This window comes from Lepisma saccharinum, chromosome 22 (genome assembly GCF_977018435.1).
Source record: "Lepisma saccharinum chromosome 22, izLepSacc3.1, whole genome shotgun sequence".
NCBI lineage: Eukaryota > Metazoa > Arthropoda > Insecta > Zygentoma > Lepismatidae > Lepisma > Lepisma saccharinum.
In genome coordinates this window covers 17,534,171-17,560,192 of record NC_139250.1, presented here as the reverse complement: position 1 = coordinate 17,560,192, position 26,022 = coordinate 17,534,171, and the positions used below count along the sequence as shown (strand labels likewise).

Sequence of the window (26,022 nt, the reverse complement as noted above, 5' to 3'; positions counted from 1 at the left end):
GGTAAAATTTCCCAACCAAGTGTGTTGATTACCTCCTTGGTCGCTTTCGCCATATGAGGTCTAGCATTGTCTTGAAGAAGGATCACTCCTTTCCTGTTGACTAGTGCTGGCTGCTTCGGATGCAGTGCACCTGCAACCCTTTGCAACTGGGACGAGTACACCTCGTATGTGATGGTTTTGCCATGCTCTAGCAATCCAAAGTGCACAACGCCAGCGTTGGTCCACCAAACACAGAGCAGTACCATCTGTTGATGAATGTTTTCTTTGGGGGTCAATGGAACAGAACCAGGGGACGACCAATGATGTTTTCTTTTGCGGTTACTGTATAACAACCATTTCTCGTCACATGTCAATATCTGGTCCAGGAATGGGTCTTTCTTGTGGCGTGGCAGCAATGATGCACAAATGGTGAGCCGCTGGCATTTGTTTTCCTCGGACAAAACATGAGGAACCCACTTACTGAGCTTCCAAGTCTTCCCAAGGGTATGCAGATGCAATCGAATGGTTTCCTCCGACACTCCAAACCCTTGTGCAAGTTCTTTGCACGTTTGCTGTGGATCACGCTCTATGGTCTCCTTCAGCAGGGCTTCGTCGATAGTGGTGGGGCGTCCAGCTCGAGGCTTGTCCTGGAGGCTCTCATCGCCCGATGCAAATCGACTGAACCACTTTTGTGCTGTGCGCTCACTCACTGATGCCTCTCCAAACGCGGGGCATATCTTTCGAGCAGCGGCTGCAGCATTGCTGCCAAATTTGAACTCATACAGTAAACACGGCCGTAAAACGTCCTTTGACACTGACATGTTCCCTTCAGGATTGTAGTTCCTACAGACCTGCTGTCTATGCGACCAACACGCCTCCAAACTCTGCACTGACTGACGGTTGCCAGGAATGTAAACTTCTGATGTCATCCAGACAGGATTGCCGACACATGCCGTTTGACTTTCACTTTTCGTTCCAGCGGCACGAACTTTTTTGGATACCTGGTATTTATCATAGAAAATCAGACAAGGCATCAATATAAAGAAAAACTGTGGAAGTTTTACTCACATGACTCACATTATAAAGATTCAACATGGGAACAAAGTGTAACGTGGAAAAGTTCCAAACGATAATCAAGTACTTGCTATGCATGAGACAGCAAGTTGTCAGCGGTTTCTAAGGCTTTTGTAAATCTTTCGGAAGGGTGAAATGCATGCATTACTACCGAAATGCATGCGGAAATGTCTTTGCACCATTGTGATTGAATCATTTCTCGATAGCTGCAACACACAATACGCCCTCTACTGGTCATTTTGCGACACTGGCGATCCTGGTGGAACATCGGCTAAGCAGAATAAGCCCACTAAGTGGGAATAATACTTCCAGAGTTCTTCTTTATATTGATGCCTTGTCTGTTTTTCTTTCATAAATAGTAACGTCGTAATAGCCGTGTAAAGTTGCACCATTCATTTTGAATTGCCCTGTATATCAAGAATTACATGTTATGCAATCGAAATATCCAGCTTTTACACAAAACTGTGCAAATAAAAGAAACTTCGAATTTTATACATACCAATACATCGCAATCAGCTCAGCCCTTCTTAATATGCTATGAAATATTTTTATTTACAGGTACATTGATGTTTGGCTATATGTTTGCTAGTATAGCAAGCAGTACTGCAACAGCAAATCTTACCCTTTCAAAGCATCAAGAAATGTTGCAAGACTTAATCAATTTTATGGATCATGAGGAAGTTGACAAACATTTGCGAATGTAAGAAATCTACCTTTGAAATAGCAGGTAGTATTCATTAAGAATGTAACAAATTAATTGTTTCTGTACCATTTTTGAATGATAAAGGCACATCAGCATTTAAGGTAGAATTACTGTAAACAATTGTTTTATTAAATACTGATACATTAACAAACCACTTCACAGCAACTTGAAATTGACCTTGGTCCTTCTTCAGAAAAGGGCATAAAGAATATATTTCAAATTATCCAATATCTGTTTCAGATGCAACAGATAATCTGGATATCCAGATGATTCGGATATCCGGATAGTACAGATTTCATGAAGGATTTGTAGAAAATTCATACAGTAAAATATGAACATGATGAATAATGGAATATGCGGACAGCCATAAAATGAATAAACGATAAAACTGTCCAGATAATGCACACATCTGGATATCAAGCCAATATCTGGATTAAATTTTGTCCAGATTTGTCCACCCGTTTTTGATTCTTGGTAGAGGTATGTGGTACAGTGGTTTGATCATACTTTAAATTGTAGATCCAGTCACAATTAGCCATTCTTTGCATAAAGTAGACTTCAAACAACAATTCAATTGGATCAATCAACCTTCTATTGACTACACTATATACCTCATCCTTTTCTATATCTGCCCCGAAAGCATGGAATGTACTACCAACAAATGTTAAATCCATAAAACTCAATAAGAGTTTCAAAATTAAATTGAAAGAAATGCATCTACAGGAACAGCAGCAGAACAGTAGCACATACTAGAAGTGAACTGGCACTCAACAAACGACAAAACACTCATATTCTATAACTGTAACAATTGGAATTTTATTAATATCTTCAAATTATTATTATTATTTACTTAAATGCAACCTTATGTTAACATTCACATTTATATTTTTTCTTTTCATATTTTTTTTTTTAAATCTTTTCTTTTCTTTTTCTTTCACATTTATATTATCTTATGACTAATATTACTGAAATGAGAATATTCATAATTGTAGGTAATTTCTCTTTAGTGTAATCAAGCTTTCCATCTGTACTCATATATTATCATATTATATTATATATACTTATATTTTCTTATGTAGCTCATGGCAAGGGTTAGGTGGCAGAGCAACCTACGGCTGAATTTCGCCCGCTAAATAAAGGAATTATTATTATTATTATTACTTTGTGTACATTGCATCAAAAATTCCTGTTGTTTTTAATATTTTTTTATATAATTCATAGAAAACCATGTTATTTTAAAAAAATGTGAATTTGTGCATAGCTAACTTTTTTATAAATGTATTCACTTTCAATTTTTATTTTTATTTGTTTACAGCCAAGCCATTAATCATTTTGAAAATACCTGGGAGAGAACATCTGGCTTAAACGCAAGCACAATATTTGAGCAACTGCCGACATCTATAAAAGAGGATGCTACAAAACAATTGTATGAGGAAACTTTAAAGATGGTAGGTATTTTTAACTTAGCACTTTTAGTGATAGATTGATCTGTTCCATAGATGGAGTTTCTTCTCTTTTGGGGAAGCAATTTAAAAAACTTGTTAAAGTGCTGCAGAAATAATTCACTTAATTCAAGCTGTACTTTTGTTATTGTTGGAGGTGTTATAAATTACTTTCATAATTATATCATATAAAGCATGGATACCAAAATCATGATATCATTTTTTTGTCCAGATTTTGTAAAAGCCAAAATTTTTGGACTATTTGGATCCATATTACTTTCATAATCAACCCTTTCTGTAAATTAACCACAAGAATTTTCTAAAGGAATCTTTCATTCTAACTGTTGTATGTTCAATATACTGATACATTCAAAATAGATTGGTGGGCATCAATTAAGAGAGTTGCTTTTTAAAAAGTAACAGAGTTACACAGTTACTTGGTTTGAAAAGAACTATAAATTATTTTTAGTTACTTTGCACTGAAAATTTTCTTGCAAACCATTGTTCATGAATTGTAATAAAATAAACATGTAAAGATTAATTTGCTTTATTTTTCTTCTCTTCTTGTGCCACTTTTGGCTAATTTGCGAAGATGGGGATGAGTGATGATCAAATTGATGAATGGACACTCACAAACATCCATGCCCAGGCCAGGATTCGAACCTGGGAAAACATGTAAAGACTTACACAAGTTTTTGTTATGTCTCTGGTACATAATACAAGTCTTCATATTACAACAAAAAAATAGGATGGACCAAAGCACTGAAGTCTTCAAGCCAGGGTGGCTACAGACCTGGAAAACCGGGAAAAGTCAGGGAATTTCAGAGGTCAAAAATGTCATGGAATTTTGCCTTGATTGGCATTTATTTTCTTTTTGTTGTTGAACTTGTGGGATGCAATGGATCTGCCAGGCATTTGCCTTTAAAGAGGTCCTTGCCAGCCCTTGGTGTCAAATTTTTAGGTCCCTATTATGCATCGGACACAACCATGGTGTCGGAAATAAGAGATGGAAGGTTAGGAGGTGGGAGAGGGGCAGACCCATTTGATGAGCCTTTAAATATCACCTGTAAAATGTATTGACTTATCATTTCTTCTTGTCTATAAGGGAGCTACAAGAGGGTGGAGCTGTCAATCAAAAGGGTAGAAAGTGCACCCACTCTGGCATTGTCCATCACCATAATATGACATTACGTCGGACAGTATGTCATGGTTAGAGGCATGCAAATTTCGCTTTTAACGAAAACACGAAATATGAAATAACATGCTGCAATGTTCATTTTTCATGTTTCTGAGAGGTCTGAGGTGCATTTTTCTACCCTGTTTTCTCACAAAATAATGCGAAATGAACTGCAAAATGAGAAATTGACTTTTAAACACGAAATTTACTGGTTATATTCAGACACGACACTTTTTGAAGTCTGAAGTATCCTGCGAGTTATGCAATTCACGGAAAATTGATTTATTCTGCTGTAAATATGTGAGAAGTAAAAATGGATCCCTTTACACAGGAATAAACTTAATACTCTGGTAACTACATAAATGTGCTATTAGAAGGAATAAGTTTATTTTGTGTAATAAGTACATTTTTTAAATCAAATTTAGGATTATATGCACAATTTTAAAACCAAAATGTCATTTTATATAGCACTTTTGATGTGATTATTTATTGCTATAACACCGAAATTTTATTTTATTACCGCTTTTGAACCCGAAATAGACAGTTTTTGTACCGAAATTTTGCTTTTTTATTTGCCAAAAATTTGTGCCTCTAGTCATGGTACAACATTTTGTCGGACGAATAGTTAGACTCCATTGATGCATGCAATATTATTTTTGTTATATATCGCCATCTGACTAATGTCGAATTGCAACAAAATGTCACACTACGCCATTTTTTGTCTTATGTGGTACAACATTTCATCAGACAAACTTTCAGACTCCATTTATGCATGCAATTTTTGTCAGACGTAGCAGTTTACATTTGCCATACCACAACATTGGTCACACGCATAAATGGAGTGAATGGGAAGCAGAGAAACAGCGCTTACGCATGTGGTGTTTCAACTTTCTACTTTACTACTCACTTTATCAAATTGAAGAACTTTTTTTTGCACAATTATCGTGATAATGATTAGTGTGCTGTAGGAACATTCATACATTCATGTGTAGCTCATTTGCAGCCTGCCTTCTCCAAACAGAAGGGAGTTGACAGTAGCTAGCAACAACGCTGCGTGGTTTCAGCTAGAAAGGTCAATGTTCGGCAAGCGCTGGAACAATGACAGCTTATTCCAAACGCAGTTTATCTATGAAGAAACTTGCAGTCAAACAATCAATTAAGCATGCTTTGTTTCGACAACAAGCAGCAATCTTAGAATCATCCTCCCTGAAGAGGCCAGCAGGAAAACTGTTTTTTTGTCAAAATAGCCTTTCTGCACTGTGAAAAGGGGGCAGGGACAGGAAAGCTCTTACCTGGGTATAACACTGTTCTAAATTGACTCCCTTCATAGTACTGCAACTGCACCACGTTACAGCCACCTCCTCCTATCTGCATAAGCACGTCGTGCTCCAACCACTAAAGAGCCACGTCCGAACACACTTCCGAAGGTAAAACTTTAAAGACTGCTGTGCAATACAAACTTTATTTCGCTGAAATATCTTCGTTACAAAGTTGTAGTGAATTCAAACGTAAGAAAGGCTTTTGGAAAACCCTGTATAATGTAAAGTTCACAAGTATGTTATAATGTAAATAAATAGATATATCTCTAAGAGTAATATGCACTATATAAAATAATCTATGGACACTTCTCGGACACCCTGTATATTGTTTTGTATCAATTAGTTATTGAGCCTTCTCTTTCTAGGCTCCAATATTTAAGAATGAAAGTGATGGAATTTTGAAAGTTATTTCAACATACTTGGAGGAAGAATATTTTTTGAAAGGAACAACAATTATACGGAGGAATGATGTGCAACCATTTTTATATATAATTTACCGAGGAACAGTGACGATAAAAGATAAAAATAATGCTAAAAGAGAAATGGGACATGGAAGGTAAATTAAATAATATTTCAATGTAGAATATTTGTAGTTTACTATGTTGTAGTTGAAATTCTTACATCATAAGAAGTTTCAGAGATAACTACTACAGGGTGTTTGACTCACTCTCGGCCCCTGATTTTCGCTTATAAAAATCAAACGGTATACAAATTTCATAATGTAATGAAATTTGCTACGAACATACCATGGTGTATGAGAAGCATCTTGACGTCACAGCGAGTGTTGGAAGTGGTCTCTTAATTGACTCTTTTCACTTTGTTGGGAGGTCGCAATTGTTGCACAGAAGTAACATGATATGCATATTGCTTTCCTTTTTTGGCAGAACGTTGGCATGTGCTTGTGGAAACTCCTATTTTGTGCGACTTCCTTGGTGAGGCCAGCAATCTGTTTTTCGCTTCCTGCATTGTTGCTTCTGGCAGTTTTGGATGTCCTCCTTCGTGCACATCTGACAATGTTCCCGTTGTTTCCAGTTTCTTCACCAAATATTGAACAGAAGACTTTGCAGGCAGTTTCCGGACCCCAAACTGTGCAATAATTTGTCACTGCCACGCATTTATGGACACCGTTTTGGCATTTAACGGCAGAATCGCCCAGGCTCACGTGCATGCTCATGCAAGGACGAGAGAGACTGTGGCGCCATCTCCAATGACATCACCATGCTTCTTGTACACGAAGGTATGTCCATAGTAAATTTCATTACATTCTGTTCAATAGTTTGAATTTTATGAGCAAAAATCAGGGGCCGAGAGCGAGTGAAACACCCTAACTAACTAACTCCCTAGCCTTCTTAAACCCAAAGGTTCATGACTGCAGCAACACAGGCCTTCCATCTTTCCCTATCTTGAGCAAGATCTATATACTCTTTTCCATCCCTACCGATTTCCCTTAGGTTCATCTCAACGTTGTCCCTCCATCTTCGTCTTGGCCTTCCTACAGGTCTCTTACCATCAGGTTTCCCAACAAGAATCCTGTAAAGTCTTCTTTCCTCTCCCATTCGTGCCACATGGCCTGCCCACCTAAGTCTTCTTGATTTAATTATTCTAATAATATCTGGACATGAATACAAATTATGTAGTTCGAAATTATGTAACCTTCTTCACTCACCTGTCTCCTCATCCCTTTTAGGTCCAAAGATATTCCTAAGGATCTTATTTTCAAATACTCTCAATTTATGTTCCTCTTTCAATGTAAGGGACCAAGTTTCACATCCATATAATACTACAGGCAAAATTACTGTTTTGTATATTTTAACTTTCAGTTTCTTAGATATTAAACGAGAAGACAAAAGTTTATGAAGAGAGAAGTAACATGCATTTCCTGAATTAAGCCTACTTTTTATTTCCTCTTTAATATAATTTTCATTTGTTAATATTACTCCTAAGTATTTGAATTTGGAAACTGGTTCAAACGAGTTGTTATCAATAATTAGATTTTGATTATTACCTAACACTTGGTTTTGGCCTGTAAGCATATAGCATATATTTAGTTTTCTCTTTGTTAACTTCCAAACCTATCTCTTTAGCAGTTTTGAAAAATATTTTAGCATTATTCTTAATTGTATTCATGAGTGAAACATCCTGTACTATAAATTGCCTTTATGAATTAATGAAAAGATAATGTGACAAATATCAGTATATCGTATTTACATGTATTCTGATATCTTCATTGTCACCTTCTTTCAGTTTATTTGGAAATATCAGTACTAAGAAATATGCAAGGAGTGAATGTACATATGAAGCCAAAGGAAATGTTGATGTGCTACGCATTTCTGGTGAAGTATTATCTCATATGAAAGAATATTATGGAAGTAAGGAAGATGGATTACACATTTTATCAGTATGTGGTCACAAAATTGTTTTTTCTTTGTAAAAGAATAGCATAAATGTACCCTAATATCGATATTATTATGATGCTAGCCCATACCCTCTTACTTGGCGTTGAGTTGGTACACTTCTGTTCAGAGAAACTCGCACACTTGTTTGAGTTGAAGTCCAGCTTCGTGTCTAGCAGTACAGCCGAAGTAAGTGTTTGGAAAGCAGCAGTGTTGCTTACTTTCAAACATTTTAACCACATGCAGGGAATTTTGTGTCTCTCAGACTCAAAGAAAAAGGCTAACAGAAAGATTGCAGCGTAAGTATTAATTAACTGGACTGTCCACGTCTACAATCAAAGTAATGTAAATGTGAAAAATTCGTGAAAAATATATTTAAAAAATGCATTTTTGACGTCCGTAACGAAGTGGTTATCACAATGCATTAGAATGAGAGGGCCCCGGGTTCGAATTTGGCCTGAGCGTGGGTGTTCTTTTTGAGTCTCTCTTCATTGTCGAGAGTAGCCAAAAATAAAAGAAAAGCAACACTAAACAATGAAAGGGAAAAAAAAACTCAATAAGAATAAGCGAGATGGAAATAGTGCTGTTGTAATTCCTAATAATGATGCAAAAAAAAAGAAAAAAAATTGGAAATAATGTTTTCCTAGCCCAGGAGAAGGCTTGAAGAATAACTAAACTCCTTCCTCATTCACTTTGGCAAAGATAATCGCAAAGTTTGCACTGAATATGCAATGGGCAAAATAATAGAAATCCGAAAGAAAGAAGAGTGAGTATATGTTACAGCCAGGAAGGCACATGAGAGGAGGTACCCCCCCCCCCCACATCAGTCATCGAGGCTATTAAAAATAAGTCAATGGTTGTCCTCTCATTTAACTTTAACAGTAAATGGCATTTTTCTAAAATAAAAATTTTTGGGCTTTACTTTTTTACACGTGCACATTGGTTTCGTAATGGAGCACGAAAATAGAATGGTGAATCTCGTAAAATCCTTGCCGACTGAATTAATGCCTCCGTAGATTCCAGAATAATGACATAATTTTGAAATAAATAGTTTAACCAACGGCACATATATTACATTATTTTAATGAGATTCGTCCTCACATAGCACAATCCGCTATGTTGATGGAAGCTAGATCACGATGGTAATTTAGGGTTGGAAACACTAACCTTCCACAAAAGCACAAGTTCCCAATATCTTCATTAATTTTTATGCACAAGCTTCACTTGTATTCTGTCAGCAATGTGCACAGCATATAAACACTATCTGATGAAGCATATTGCTTTCAAATGAATGTAATTAGCGAGAAGCGACATCAAAAGTTTCGAGCTGGACAGGAAAAGATGCAATCTTATGGAGAAATTACCCAAAAATCTAGGTTTCCTCACCGTGGCTTGTGGCATGTCGATTTAAGGTCGGATTTGTAAGCTAAAATCCTAGGTTCGAATCCCCTCATGGTGACACATTAATTATTTCATTGTCTTTGTATTTCAGTGTTTTAAAGTGGGATTTGTGTCTTGACCGAGGATGGAACATGGGACCGTCTAACAAGTTGTCACACCGATTGTAGCGTTATATTTTTTTTACACGTTTTATTGTTCGTGGGGCAAGATGAAAATAAAAATGACACCCAGAGATCTTCTGACAGTCTAAATATTTTTGAGTTTAAACCGTGTTTTATTTTCTTCGTCATGTTGCAGCTAAAACTCCGTGCTTACAATAATCAATACTAAAAACGCATTGTGAAATACAACTGAAGATGAAACATTCAATATTCTTTGGAAGAAGAGTAACTGAAATTAACTTTTAAAAAAATTGAGTTAGATAGAAATATTGTTTCTTCATCGATATGCTTGTTTGTTTGAGTTTTGCATTGAAGTCCACTTTATGCACAGCAGGATAATCGGAACTGGACCTACAGTTTAAAATGGGATCCAAACACTTACTTCGGCTGTATTGCCAGACACGAAGCTGGAATTCAACTCAAACGAGTGTGCCACTTTCTCTGAACAGAAGTGTACCATTTTGAACCAATACTGATAACCAGTGCCGGTATTCTTAACAATTCCCAGATACCGATGAGTATGTTTCAAAATTGTAACAATTTGTACATTTTAATATACGAGGGTCATCCAGAAAATAAAAACCGTTTTAAGACTGTCTTTATTTTCTGGATGACCCTCATATAAGTCTTCCATTGGAACATGTGTTGTTGCCGTCGTTGATTAACTGTTATTAACTGAATGATATTTTGCAGGATTTGTGAAGGTGAAGCTAAACTTCCATGGGCTGATTTACATACCTAAATTTGAAATTACCTGAATATTTGTATAAATTAAAACACTTTTTGATACTTTTATCACAAACCTCCGCAACTGGTATCTCTGTTACCATAGCACATAAACATTGTACAATTTAACATAAATAGGAAACAAACGTCATTGAACAGTAACTTTAACATTAACATTTGAAGTTAGAAATACTTAATAATTATAATTGTACATTTAAAAATGAACATCAGAGAAAAAATGAACTTGTGCTGAAGTAGACAGTTTGAGAGTTTTACTTTGAAATATGCACATGAGATCATTAATCACAAAATCCATTTCTCTACAATGCTGTTGCAAAAATTATGAAAATTATGCATTTTGCACAATATTCTTTACATTTTGACACGTGGAACTGTCACATGGCATTTTTATGGACTTCATAAATTATTGGCCGGTATCTGAACAGTGTAGATCTGTTAATGATCTCTTAGGGAGAGAGACAGTGAGTGAGTGTGTGAGAGAGAGCACAAGCGTGAGACTCACAAGGACACACAGAGACAGACGTTATCCTTCGATTTTTGGTGTGTGTGTTGTAGATATTATCCTTAGTATAGTATATTTGAAGTCAAAACTAATTGCTTATCATCTTTGTTGTTGTAACAGAAGTGCCCCCCCCCCCTTGAAACTTTTGTTTGGGCGACAATCTCCCCCCTCCTGTCCACCCCAGGATTTCGCAACCTGGTTACACTGGATTTTGTAGACCTGTGAGCTCCCAGGATCTGAGATATCAGCTGGTATCAATGAATAAATTCCAATTGGTACTTCTGGATATGGTTCAGCGTTATTCTGAATTATTTTCCTGTAGTTTACGGTTATTGCAAGCATAAGAAAACAGTTTTTCGTTGTGACGTTTCAGGAGAACACACACTCCCTTCATCAGACATTTATTTTCATTTTGACTAAAGATTCAGTTACAACAATGTATAACCAAAAACTTACAAACCGGGAACTCCAATACGACCCATCATTGCAACTTTCACACATCCTGCATACAAACTATCCAAATATTTAGTTGAAAGACTTGCTATAATTAAACAACAAACACCATTCAGTGTTAAAAATGCATATGAAGTGAAACAGAAACTAAACAATATTGTTTGGAATATTGAGTATCGTATTGCAAGTTTTGATGTTGAAAATTTATATCCAATTGTCCCAATAGAAGGTGCCAAAGATGCATTACACAGATGGCTTATTGAGATGAAGGTTAACCCAGTAGAATCATGGGAAATGGTTCAATGGTTTACTGTATGTGCAAATTACAATTACTTTATATTTGATGGCAAAATCTATCAGCAAAGTAATGGTCTATCAATGGGAAACCCAGTATCCAGAATCATCTCCAGCATTTTCCTTCATTACATAGAATCTCCAATTGAGAATGAGGTAGGTGTGGATATCATACACTACATCAGATATGTAGATGATGTGCTAATTAATGCTAAAAATGAGAACACCATCATAGACGTATTTAAATTGTTAAATGAATCACATCGTCGCATAAAATTCACTTGCGAACCCATGGAATAACAATGTAATTTCTTTCCTTGGTCTGCAAATTAAGACAACTGACTCAACTAACCAAACATCAGTCCATAGGAAAAAATTAGCAGGGGAAAAATACATCCATGCCAATTCAGAACATTTGCGTATAACAATGGATAATATATTTTTAATTTTTTTCCTGAGAGCACAAAGACTATGTTCTAATAATAAGAATATCAAAAATGAAGAAGAAATCCTTTTTAATATAGCAAAAGAAAATGGCTTTCACACTAACAGAATAAACCAAATCAAAAAGCAAGTCGCAAGAAAACTAAACGAAGAGAGAAATACACACAAAGATGAAAAATCTGTTGAAAAGAAATTTGTGTGCATTGCATTCCACAAGGGATTCTCACATAAAATTGCCAACATTTTTAGAAGTTTTGATTTCAAAATTGTTTTTAGATCACCAAGAAGTTTGGAATGTACATTTAATGAATTCAAAATGAGAAATTCTCTACCAGATGTGGAAACCACAGGAATATATAATATAAGTTGTTCATGTTCAAAGGATTCTGTAGGACAAACAGCAAGGAAAATGGCAATAAGATGGCACGAACACGATTTGGACATTATAAATCTAAACCCAAGAACAGGTTTGTCATCTCACATCATCAAAAAAAAAGCATTTGATTAAAAAGAGAAGGGTTTTAAAAAGATTGACGGGAAACATAGAGTTGAATGTCTGGGAAGCTTCATTCATGCATTGCAGAAGAACACTGGAATAAATTAAATAATGAAAATGATAACATAGATCCAGTATGGAGTTTTCTTTTTCACAAATGGAGTAAGCCACCATCTTCAAAATTTAATGTAAAAGAAAACATCAAGAGACTTTGTGAAAACAATGATGAATTTGAATTACCTGATGATATTTGGGATTCATAATTTTAAATAAAAAAATAATGTGATCAAAATTTTTTTATCTGAAATAAAAATAAAACAAACTGCTTCTTTTCACAGTTGAGTTGCTATATTACAATAATGTAACATTGACAACATCCATTTTATAACAGATTCTTTTTGTTTTAAAAAATTGCTAACCATTGTTATAACTGTATCTTTAGTCAAAATGAAAATAAATGTCTGATGAAGGGAGTGTGTGTTCTCCTGAAACATCACAACGAAAATCTGTTTTCTCATGCTTGTAATAACCGTAAACTACAGGAAAATAATTCTACAATGTAAGCAATGCGTACATACAAGGAAAAAACTCATTCTGAATATTTGTACATATTAATACATAAGTATTCCATTGCAACTTTGCCGTACCAAACTACAAAACCTTTGCTTTAAAATATTCATAGTTTGACACGTGTGACAATCAGAATAACTGTCATTTAATCATGAAATCAACTCTGCCTGCCCCAGAACTAAATCAATTTGATCAATATGTTATTTGGATTTGACTCTTCTTGTACACGAATATGACTTTCTTGTGTGTGTGTGTGTGTGTGTGAAAAGATAACATTTCTTGCATATACTTTGCAGAACCTAATGTTTTCATGTTTTACTGCTTAATGGAATAAAATAATGTTTTCATGAGTAGTCAAAATTATAAAATTGAATTCTTTTCTACCTTAACTTTCAAAGATTTTTTTCTTGACAGGTGTCAACAACTTGTCCATAATACAAAACTTGCTTCAGTTAAGTCTAGTAAATATTTAATGGGTTGGTTCACAACTAAGAAATATATTTATATATTTTTAACTTTATTCTAGAATGTGTTGCCAGAGGAGTGTAATGATGAAAATAGCGATAAGCCAAACTCTACCCCTGAACAGTGTGGAAATCAATCCGGTAGGGAAGGAGAATGTACAGGGGAACACAGGACAATTGAGTCAATGTAAGTATCCATTTGCAAAGGTGTTGTATTACAGGGAATTAACCATGTTCTGCACTGCTCGGTGTGCCTAACATTGACTGTCAGAACTGGTTGAATAATCACCATCCATATTTTGCACCAATGTGATCAAACATTGACTGTTCTGACTGGCTGATGAATATCATGCATGTTCTGCATTATTCAGTGTGATAAAAATTATTTTATTATTATTATTATCATTATAATAAGAAAGGAAACATTATGAACTAACCACGTGGCTAAAGATTAACTAACAAATCAGTAACATGATAAATTCCACACACAAACAACTGTAATGTAATGCTCTCCGCTGAACTCCATCTTGGATGATTGTTCAGTCACTGTTGATGTAACTCCAGCACGTAATATTCTCATGGAAATGTGACTTTTCAGATCAAACAGTAAATCAAAATGAGTCTAAACATGATGCCACCATTCTGACTCATCCTGCATATGGAAATTCCATGTGTCTAATTCTCATATACAATGTGGGGCAGAAACAATTAAACAATTTACATTTGGCACTATACCGACATCTTTGCAGGTGGCATGGAGGAACACACATCCATGAGTAGGGTGCTTTAAAGCCTTCAGTCGTCATGCAGCATTGGTCGGAAGATCATCAACAATTTGTTGGAAAAGTTCTTTTGAAACAATGATTTCGCTATTGTATCACAGTGTGTTTTTCGATGACATTTTGACATCGGAATAGAAAGGTTCCGACATGCCAAACAATATCGAATTGGATTACACAATTGAGGACTACTGCATCCATTGTCAGGAAGAGTCCTCCTGGTTGCCCTCGAACTGTACGAACACCGGAAAGTGTGTGCTGAGTGGCAGAAGCATTTCAGCATAGTCCTCAGCATTTCCACAGCAACCACTCTTCCGATCAACGCTGCCTGATGACTGAAAGCTTTAAACCACTCTATTCAGGGATGTGTGTTTCACCAGGCCACCTACAACGATGTCGATATGGCGCCAAATTTAAATCATCTTAATTGTTTCTTCCCCACCCTGTATAAGAATGTGAGGGCTCATGTTAATGTTAGTCCTGGATCTGCAAATGCATAAATACTGACCTAACATGTAATCAACATGGGTTGTACTGGCATCTACTGACTGAAATCACCTACTGCCGGGGTGGAAAATGGTTAGTAGAAGTCAGTATTTTCATCATAGTCTGTAATTTGTCATTATTTTTTAAAAAAAATGGTCAGCAGAGTGGGCAGACAAACGCAACAAAATAAAGTGTCGGACGTCTTCCGACATCGAAATGGAACAGGAAAATCAAGATGTCAGATGAGGTCCAACATAGGATTGGAAAGGGTTAATGTATCTTGTGAAATGGTAAAGCTACCCACTGTACATTGTAACATGCCACAAAGGCATATTGGGGGGGGGGGGGAGCTAGGGCCCCGACATACAGAAGGTTGTTTCATTTGATGGTAACGATTTTGATCACCAGGGAGCAGCACGTAGGCACAGCACAGAGCAGCCAGATCCAGTAGGACGAAAGTATTGTGTGTTGACTTTCAAAGACAATGTTTGGTGTGTGAGCGAGTCTTTATATGGCACCAAAAATTCCAGTCTTTTGGGAGGGGTACATCTGTGCCGTTTCCGACGTTGGTTATAGTTATAGCCAGATAATTAAACAGTGTCACATGAAAGCATTCCATGTGTCAAAGAAGGGCATCAATGCAGTGTTGAATCGCCATAAAGCTTGCACCACACCTGTTGCTGGAACCAGTCAAAGTGGGCCTCGGACATATCTGAAGCCCAAGCGTTCCTCCGATGTTGTGCGGAAAGTGAGATCCTTGGTGCGATGTGAAAACCCTGCAACGCAAAGGGTGATTGCACAGGCAGTGCAATGTTTCCCTGCAACTGTAAATCGCATCATAGCCCAAGATTTACAACTTGTGCGGAAGCACAAGGCTCAAGTTTGTAAGTTGTGTGCCTCACATGTCCAGGAGAGGAAGACCAACAGTCGGAAGCTCTACGAACGCCGTCTGGCAGGGGACCGCTGGAAGTATGTGGTGTCTCTGGATGAAGCATGGGTGTATCTGTCGGTATGTGGTAAAAAAAAGGGCCATCTACTATCGACCACGTGATGCAAGAGGTCGATTTGAGTGGGTACGTGAATGTGCTGAAAGTTTTCCACGCGGGTTCATGGTTGTTGGTGGTTACTGCCATAATGGCAAACTTCCACTGCACAGAGTGGAAAAAAAAGGCTAAAATAAATGCAGTCTATTACCAGACTAATATTTTGGAGCCACTTTACAGACATGATATTCCTTCTCTCTATGGCAGCGACACATCTCGTGTTGTCATCCACCAGGACAAGGCTTCCAGTCATACGGCAAAGTCCACGCAGGCATACATGGATTGGATGGCACTTGAAACGGGCATTCATGTAATCCCCTTTACAGACATCCCTGTGAAATCCCCCGATGACTCTTCCATGGATTTTTGTGGGTTTCCGTTGTTGAAACGAGCCTTGGGAAGCAGACGGCCCCGCACAATTGAGGGTCTTTGGAAAGCTTGTCAGGAGGAATATGATCGTTTGGACCAATGTGTTCTTCAACGCAGTCTCCTTCAATGGAAACTCCGATGCAGGGATATTGCTGAAAGACAGGGGTATCACGTGGAGCACCACCGCTCGTGACGTCATGGATTTTCTTAAGGTGAGGTGGGTTCTAACTTTGTTACCATGGACGTGAAACGACCTTCTGTATTCACGATCTTTGTCTTTTGTCAAGGTGATGTGATCAGTACGATGTTCCTTTCCACCTAATATATATTTATCAGAGGCTGGGTGAACCCGAAAGCAGCTCCACTTACACAGGGAATCAAACCTGGATCTGCAGCATGCCAGTCAGAGGTCAACTGACTGGACCACCACTGCTCTTACTTAAGGCTATTTATTTCAATAACATCGAAATGTGAACTGCTACTGAAAAATGACAGAGGCAAAAGAGAGCATGAATATCCCCCCATGTTGGAAGTGGAAGCAGTTTTATAAGTATTATGAAGCCAGATACGATCTTTGAAAAATATAATGAATAAATATTTACAGGATCCCATATATTCCTTATGAAGAGGCAATTAACTTCTAGTTACGTTTAATCAAATGGAGGGCCTCCCCGATGGTGCAGTGGTTGTGTCATCACCTTGTAATCAAGGGGTTCCTGGTTTGATACCCGGTGGAGGTACATAGTGGTTCGGATCCCACTTTAAACTGTAGGTCCAGTCCCGATTAGCCTATCTGTACATAAAGTGGACTTAAAACACCAACTCAAACCAAAAAACAAACCTAATCAAATGGACATTTCGACTTTTCCAACTGGTGACAAAATCTTGAGCAATCTTACGGAGAGAATCTTTCCGTACATATGTTTTTTTACGCAATGGTAAGTTTGATATTCCCAAGAGAACAAATAAAATAATACTCCGATAAGTATTTCTTCGGCTCACAACATCTCTCTGCAGCAGTATTGCCACACCTGACGTGCATAAAAGCTAAATTTCACCTTAAATGGGGTTAAAACTCACTTTCAAGGAGCTAGATTTTCGAAGGCTTGATAATGTGCTCCTAGGTGTCAGGAGGAGGAGGAGGGAATGGGGATGCTGCTGCTCTTAAAGTAGACTTCGCACTTCCTTTTATAACATATAGCTCAATAATAAAAAGATATATATTGTCATTGCCTAATCATTTAAATTCACAATAAATTTGATTGAAGCTGTGTTTGTATTATATTATTTTTATCGATACTATGTATTTAAAGTCATGCCTTATTTACTCTCATATGGATGTGATATTTGTACAAATTGTGTAATTAATCTTAATCTGAAAGTATTTAGCAATACTCTGTTGTCACTGTACTATATTGTGTTTGTATTTTGTTCTGTTACTTTGTGTAACATACCTACTGCCATTTTTATCTTTTGCTTTGAATTTTGTAATATTGCAATTCTGTAGTTTTGTATTTTTGTAATTTTTAGAATGTATATTCAATCTCTATTACAAATGTTTTTAATATGATCCTTTGTAATTGTTAAGGATCTTTTGCTAAATAAATAAATAAACTTTAAAGTGATGACAATTTATTCATAGTTTTCACCATCTAGATCTTTGGCAGCATCACCCATCTCAATATCCACCATGTATGAAATAAAAAATAAAGTATTCCTGGATAACAATATTATGTCATAATTATGTCAGCCACAGTGCTATAAAAAAGTGGGGGGGTAAGAGGGCATGGGACGATGCCACCAATATAAAAATATAACGTGCAAAATGTATATTTAAGGCAAAAGTTTGTCTCTGTGGTCTGGAGCCAGTGATGGCATGAAAGTGGGGCACCACAGTTCACAGCCAAAAAAGTGCACAAAAGAGCCAAATCTGGCTCCTAAAGAGCTAAGCTGGCAACAGTGCTCGCAGCTCCTGCTGAGAGGAGAGCCTTGTAGAAACCCTTCCTCATGCCCTTAAATGCATCACAAGAAACCTTAATTATATGTACAATTTGCGATAGTTTTTGTTGAAATTCTTAATTTTATTGTTTCAGGTTCGAAATGAATAAAGTATGTCTACGACCTGGGTCGATAGCTAGCACAATCCTGGATCGGACGTGCTTAATGTTTTCATATCTAACGTGGGTGTTGGTGCTGTATCAGGTAGCATTTCATGATTTCAGCCCATTGGCTTGGATTCCAATATGCATAATGGAGGTCTTCTTTCCGTTTCGCATATTTGTTTTGCTTCATACTGGGTACTATAATGAGAATGGTGAACTAGTCACAGACTTGTCCGAGGTTAGACATAGGTATGTGTGCATGGGAGAGTCTCATATAATTTTTTCTATGTTCATTCACCACCTTAATTAATGTATGGAATCTTCCCTTCTATGCTAATGATGTGGAAAGTCTGCAAAATATCAACTAAATCATTTTGTCAGTTGAGTGACGCTGTTTCTTCCATTTTGATTTGCAAGCACCTGCACACATATATGAGGGTTATACAGAAAGTAAGTTCCTATTCAAATATTGCTGCTGCAGTCATGATGGTGCACATGCCTCCTGAGTTTATTAATTCTGTGCAAGGCAAAGATGCCATTTGCAGATATTCGAACAGTATTTACATGTTTTGCCTCATGTTTAAAATGCTTAAGATAATGCAGAAGCCTGCCACGGTGCAGTCTGCAATTAGTTTTTTGAATGCAAGGAACATGAAACCCGTTAAAATTTATCATCAACTTTGTGAGGTGTACGAGAACATGCCATGACTGACTCGGTGGTATGGAGTTGGGTGCAGCTCTTCATGAAGGATGTGGAAAAATAAGTAGGATCCACAACTTAGGAAAGTGGCAGTTTCAAGTGTAAAATATATTTTGTTTACTAACAAGCAGCACATCTACAGGGTTCGGCAGAGGAGTTAGATGGTTTTGAAATGTGAATAACACACTTAATTTTCAAAGGTACAGAAATGTATTACTACAGAAATACAGGTTATTGTATGCCATTTTTATTTACCACGACAGTTAGTGTAAAGAAAATAGTGCCTTCAATTTACTTCTATACACATTCGAAGGCCTTTTTCCTTTCCATTTAAATGGCCTACATAAGATCTTGAGTCAGCGCTTTGTTCCTTTGAACAATTGAAAGAAATTCAAATCAACAACCGGCGATCCGGTGAGAAATTGGTGGTCTGCTTAACTGTTTGTCAGCCAAGTAAGCATGGAGCCTTGGAATGTGCAACATCGAGCGTTTGTTGTGGAGGGATTCTTCAAGACTGGAGAATCTGTATTGAAAACGCAGCACAGCATCTTCACCCACGCGAGAATAGTGTTGCAGCTTGGTACACACCCATGGCGTGCCACATGAAAATGACGTTGAAAAAGACGCTGAGTTTTCAATACAGATTCTCCAGTCTTGAAGAATCCCTCCACAACAAACGCTCGATGTTGCACATTCCAGGGCTCCATGCTTACTGGGCTGACAAACAGTTAAGCAGGCTACCAACTTCTCACCGGATCGCCGATTGTTGATTTGAATTTCTTTCAATTGTTCAAACGGACAAAGCGCTGACTCAAGATCTTACGTAGGTCATTTAAATGGAAAGGAAAAAGACCTTTGAATGTGTATAGAAGTAAATTGAAGGCATCTTTTTTTTTTTTTTTTTTGCACGAACTGTCATGGTAAATAAAAATGGCATACAATAACCTGTATTTCTGTACCTTTGAAAATTAGGTGTGTTATTCACATTTCAAAACCATCTAACTCCTCTGCCGGACCCTGTATAAGACCGATTCATTGTTGAACCATGAATAGAATGGGATTTTAATTTGATGTTTTAATGGTATTTTATTACTTGTAATAATGTTGTATGTGAATATATTAGGTTAGTCAAAAAGTAAATGCAATGTTTCTCTTTTCTTCCGTATGTTGGCTGTACAGCTTTCTGCGCTCGCAAGCCGATAGATAGTATCGTTGTCTTCGCCTGTGGCAGGTTACAGCGTTATCACTTCAGTTCGCCCTGCAGTGTTGCCAAGTAAACATGGCTGCGCCACTGCCTGTGTGCACCACAGAAGAACAGCGTCTGTTTTGTGGTCTGAAGGTGTACCAGGAGCTGAAATCCATAGAAGACTTTCAGCACAATACGGTGACAATGTTTTACCGCTGCGAAGTGTTTACCAGTGGATTGAAATGTTCAAAAGCGGTCGAACAAGTTCGGAAAAAAAAGTCAAGCATCAACATTCTGCAGGAAAGGTAATGCTCACACTTTTTTGGGACTCAGAAGGGGTAATTATGGAACATTTTGTGAAAAGGGAGACAACAATAAACAGTGAACGATACAGTGATATGCTTTCGAACAAGTTGAAGCCTGCAATTCGAAGCAAACGACGAGGTCGATTGTTGGAAGGCATTCTTTTGTTGCATGACAACGAGCGTCCTCATACCGCCGCCAACACCGCTCAAACTCTTCGGAATCTGGGCTTCGAGGTGTTAGAGCATCCTGCATACAGTCCCGATCTAGCTCCGTCGGATTACCATCTGTTCGGTCCACTTAAAGATGCTTTAAGAGGCCGGCGATTCAACAGGTGAAGGAAGCGGTGCATACGTGGCTTGCTGCTCAACCGAAAACCTTTTTTTCTCAGGGTATCGGAAAGCTTGTGGAACGTTTGACCAAGTGTATTGAAGTTCAGGGGGACTATGTTGGAAAATGATATAATTGTAAGTTTTCTATTGTTGCTGTGAAAAATTTAAAAAAATGATTGCATTTACTTTTTGACTGACCTAATATTTTGCAAGCAAATTTAACCACTTTGGCTCGTATTGTTCATATTATCTTTTCTTTTAACAGATATTGCGCAAATAAGATAAAACTGGTTGTTGATGCTGTTATAAATTTTCCAGTGGAATTTTTGGCACTGTTTGTGCCTCTTGATGACAGGTTATTGTGTCTTGCATATCTACGCATAATACATCTGGGAAGAATAGTAAGTGAGATAATAATTTAAGTTTATGGAATAAAATAATGAATGGTGGACTTAAAAAAAAGCACTTTCTACATCTAAGTGCAAATTAAATAAATGAGCTGTAATATTCATGATGTAATTCCACAGCTGCCTTAATAGTCATGTCGAGAGCTTTTTCATGATCTCATTACTGAAGATTTTGCGTAGAAGTTTTCATCTTATTCATAATTACTAGGGTGAATCAAATATAAACGGGAATTTATTTTTCATAATTTATTGAAACAAAATACAAATACAAAACAAATTAATTACTTTTCTACATAGCTACCTTGAACTGAAATGCACTTTTGCCAGCGGATAGGGAGTTTGGCAATCCCTCTGTCCCAGAAAGTTCTCGGTCTTGTGTGCAGCCAGTTGCACACAAACTCTTCCACTTCTGCGTCATCCTGAAAATGCTTACCTCCGAGTGCTTCTTTCAGGGGTCCAAACAAGTGATAATCACAAGGGGATAAGTCTGGACTGTATGGATGATATTCAAGTGGTGTCCAATGAATTTCGTCCAGTTTGTCACGTGTTGCACCAGCTGTGTGAGGTCTGGCATTGTCATGAAGCAGCAGAGCACTTCTGATGGGTGTACCATGTCGTTTGGTCCGATAAGCAGCCTTAACACTTTCCAGGAGTTGACAATAGTAAGCAGCATTTACTGTTCTTCTTTCATGAAGATAATCAATAAAAATGACACCTCTGAAATCCCAAAAAAATGTGGCAAGAATCTTCCCAGCTGATGCATGGCTTTTGGCCTTGACTAGCCCAGCCTCTTCTTTTTTTCTGCCACTCCCTGTTTTGACTCTGGTGTGTAGTGGTGGACCCAAGTTTCATCACAGGTGGCAAGACGGTGCAAAAATTCATCCCCTTCTCTCTCATAACGAACCAGGAGCCTTTGAGAGATTTCCAGTCGAACCTTTTTCTGCTCCTCAGTGAGGAGGCGTGGGACCCACCTCGATTTTTCTGTAGCCCAAGTTCTCATGAATGATCGTGTGAGCACTACCATAACTTATGCCCATTGCAGATGAAATTTCACTGACTGCCAAGCGACGGTCCCCTTCAGTCAAGTCCTGAACAGCCTGAATGTTTTCTTGAGTGATGCTTTTGCTTGGCTGCCGTTGATGTCTTTCATTTTCCACAGTTTCCCGTCCTCCCAAAAACATGTTGTGCCATTCATACACATGAGTCTTTGAAAGGATGGACTCACCAAACTGTGCATGAAGTCTGGTCAAAATTTCACTTGGTTTTACCCCTTCGTTTGTAAGAAATGTGATAAAAAGATGCGTTGCGCAATGGACGGGTGTACCTCCTGCTCACTCATCCTGCTACTGACTGATGTTAAAAGTTGACAAGGATTCCAGGGAAGGAACAGACTCCAGATACACCCACTATCATCACCTCAAGGCCACAGGACTCCACTACACTTTCCCTGCAAGTAACAAATAAATTCCCGTTTATATTTGATTCACCCACGTAACCGAAAGGCAGAAATGTAATGTGCATGCATGAGGGGATGCATAAAAAAAGGAAAGGAACCAGGAATGTTCCTTATCTGCATAAATAAAAATGGAAGGAAACGGTAACCACCACACAAAATGAAAATTTCTGGCTGCATGTTCACTGGAGAAAGAAAGATAGTGTAGTGCCACTATAAATTTTATTTAATTATTATTATTTTGGTATTTTCTTTTACTTACATAGGAATTTGTAAGGTTTTTATTTCTTTCTAAGCTGTACCCAGTCACTTGTTTGGGATGGCAAACCCAAAGGGTCACACACTTGGCTTCCTCCATATCTGGCCTCAGAGCCAAAAGAACGTAAAATTAGCAAAAATGTAAAATATAGGGAAACTTTATAACATTTTACAATGTTTAGACCATCAGGATTGAATATATACTGTGGGAAAATGTTAAATCCGGGAATGTAAAATTGGAGTTCCACCGTAAGCATGAAAAGAATGACAAACTGGTGGAATTTTGCACTATATTACTTATAGATATATTGGATTTTACTGATAATAAATGGGCATGTCTGTACCATCTGAAATATATTATAAAAGAGTCGAGATGTAAATTTAACCAATATAAAATCGATGCTAATCCAAAGTAGAAATTGTGTGTTTCCTGAACATAAAAATGATTAATTAATTTATTTGTGACTAGGTTAACTGAAATAGAAAAGAAACTATATAATTTGGCATTTATTTTACAAAATGAAAATATGTAAATTCAAATGCTCATGATGAAACAATAACAAAATTCTAGTATGCTATACTAACTTACAGATTGTTAGGGCTCTGTTATAAATATGGCATTGAGAAATGTAGCATTAGTATATTACATAATTGTTGTTCTATGAATCAGCGCTCAAAGGTAAGGAATTGACTAACCTGAATGTAATAAACTTATGACTGCAATTTATAAATTAAATTTTCTTTTTTGAAAAGCAAGATAGAAGAAAGAAATGTATAATATCTCAACATTTAAAATTTGTAAGTTTAATGAACATTTATATAAATAATTTCAATTAATGTAAATTTATTATGATGTGATAATTATGTAATCAAAAGGAGGTTGGAGGGTAAAACCTCATGTATAAATACCCAGAAATTGTAGTAGTTTTGGTAGTACACAGTTTGTCCAATAAGTATCGGGACTGAAGTCATAAAAAGAAATTTATTGAAGATATATGTACAGTGTGTTAATATTCTTCAAAATATGACCCTCCTGCATCAATACACCGCTGCCAGCACTTTTTCCACTCTTCATACGCCCCCTGGAAGTCTGCAACCGCAAGGCTGTTCAGGCATCCCGTCGAAGCTGCTTTGACCGCCTCAATCATCCTGAAACGGTCCTTTCAGGTTCCTTTTGATCCGAGGGAACAAAAAGAAGTTGGGGGAGCCATATCTGGACTGTAGGGTGCTTGCAGCAGCATTGCCACATTTGGCCAGTGCCTCCCTCACAATTAGCGACGTGTGACTGGGCGCATTGTCGTGATGCAGCAGCCAAGAATCGGCGATCTCCCTTCAGATGCAAATCATCAGTCACAATTGAATGCACACAATGGATTCCAGTAAATTTAACTCCTGTGCTATCAAACGAACACTTAATCACTGTTCAGAAGTTCTCGCACTTTGACACACAGTGCTGGCTGAGCAACAGAATATGTTTTACCGATTTTTAGGATCCCAGTTTTAAGAGGTCTCTCGGGAAATGGGGAACTTTTTTAAAAGTGGATTTTTAACTGGTGGTTTTTAGACAGGAATATTATTTTAGGTGTTCCTTAACCCAACCTCTAACCTACTTTTTAACACTTCGTGATGCGGCATAATGATTAGTGCCTAGAGAAAATAACAACCTGAAGAAGGGGGCAGTTGTACCCCGAAACGTTGTTTTCAAAACTTCATACTCACTCACGTAAGTAAGTCCAATTTTATACTAATTTAGTATTGCTTATATTATATAGTGAGTAACACGCACTACACGTTAATAATAATCCAGTGTTCGTGATTCCATGATCCTGATATGACTTCAGTTGTAGGCCTGATAAAGTCATTGCCACCAGCAGAAAGAGCAAAGGGTTAACAGACTGTGCAAGGGGCATGTAGCAAGATATATGGGACCACTAAAATCATCAGCAATTACCAAAAACCTGATATGCCCATATTGCCTGATACCGGTTAATCTGTCTCAAATTTTATTTTATTTCTTATACAGATTGTTGTACAATTTATTGTCCATTTATTCAAAAGGATTTTGCAACATGTTGGTATGATTTTTTACTTTCTTTCAGGTCTATATAGTACAGTTCTATCGTGCCAGATCACAAAAGCTGAAAGTCAATAAGTTTAACTTGGTCCTGTCAGGTGTTTTGATATGGACCACACTTCTTGCACATTTCTTGGCTTGTGTTTGGTACATGCTGGCGTGTCTTAATGGAACGTGCAAAACTGACTCATGGGCCGTGAATACCGGTGAGAGCCTGTTTTATTAATTTAGTAATTTTGGACAAATAGTGTTATGTCTCGACACATTTTTTTACATTTTGTTTATTATTTGCAAACTTCTTTTTTTGTATCTTCACACCCAAGGAAGCAACCAGTAAGTGAAATTGCAGCTGGTAATGATTGATGATATGACAAAAGACACATGATCCCATAGTTGGTAGCTTCCTTGGTTGTTACCAACTTTTAATATAGGCTTATTCAAACACGACTCTTTGGTTTTGTGTTTCATTGTTGGGAATTTATGGAACATATCATCATTATGTGTGCCTATCTGTGCCTGATGTTCACAAGGTTTTATTCAAATAGTCCTACACACTGCTGGTTCCACACTTCGCCGCTAGGAGTGTGCAATGCGACATAGTGGCATCTGAAGAGAAGGTATTCTGTGTCCTGCAATTCCACAAAACAAAGTCTGTTACAACCGTATACGACAGTGGAGGACAAAATTTCAGAAAGAACCACCAATGGAAAAAAGAACCTGTAAGTGGCACAAATAGTTTGAGACTATGGTTCTGTGCAAAGGAAAATCCAGTGGCCAATCAGTGTTGAACGAGACTGTGGACCGGATCCATAAAGCTTGCCAACGAATCCCATAGAAGTCAACAAATGGAACAAGCAGTTACGAATGCCTTTCTGCATTGATGACTCTCTCAGCTTCCTTCACTTTTGTCG

At 37.3% G+C, this 26,022-nt stretch overlaps 1 protein-coding gene across 1 annotated transcript in view; it reads left to right on the top strand.

Moving 5' to 3' along the window:
• LOC146005024 (uncharacterized) overlaps positions 1 to 26,022 on the top strand; it is a 142,096-nt gene that overhangs the window by 85,466 nt on the left and 30,608 nt on the right. The window contains exons 23-30 of the mRNA XM_083144158.1: positions 1,612 to 1,753; positions 3,072 to 3,204; positions 6,060 to 6,250; positions 7,939 to 8,092; positions 13,682 to 13,806; positions 18,390 to 18,647; positions 21,185 to 21,320; positions 25,137 to 25,317. Coding sequence (XP_083000284.1) covers positions 1,612 to 1,753; positions 3,072 to 3,204; positions 6,060 to 6,250; positions 7,939 to 8,092; positions 13,682 to 13,806; positions 18,390 to 18,647; positions 21,185 to 21,320; positions 25,137 to 25,317 — 1,320 coding nt within the window. The remainder of the gene's footprint in view (positions 1 to 1,611; positions 1,754 to 3,071; positions 3,205 to 6,059; positions 6,251 to 7,938; positions 8,093 to 13,681; positions 13,807 to 18,389; positions 18,648 to 21,184; positions 21,321 to 25,136; positions 25,318 to 26,022) is intronic.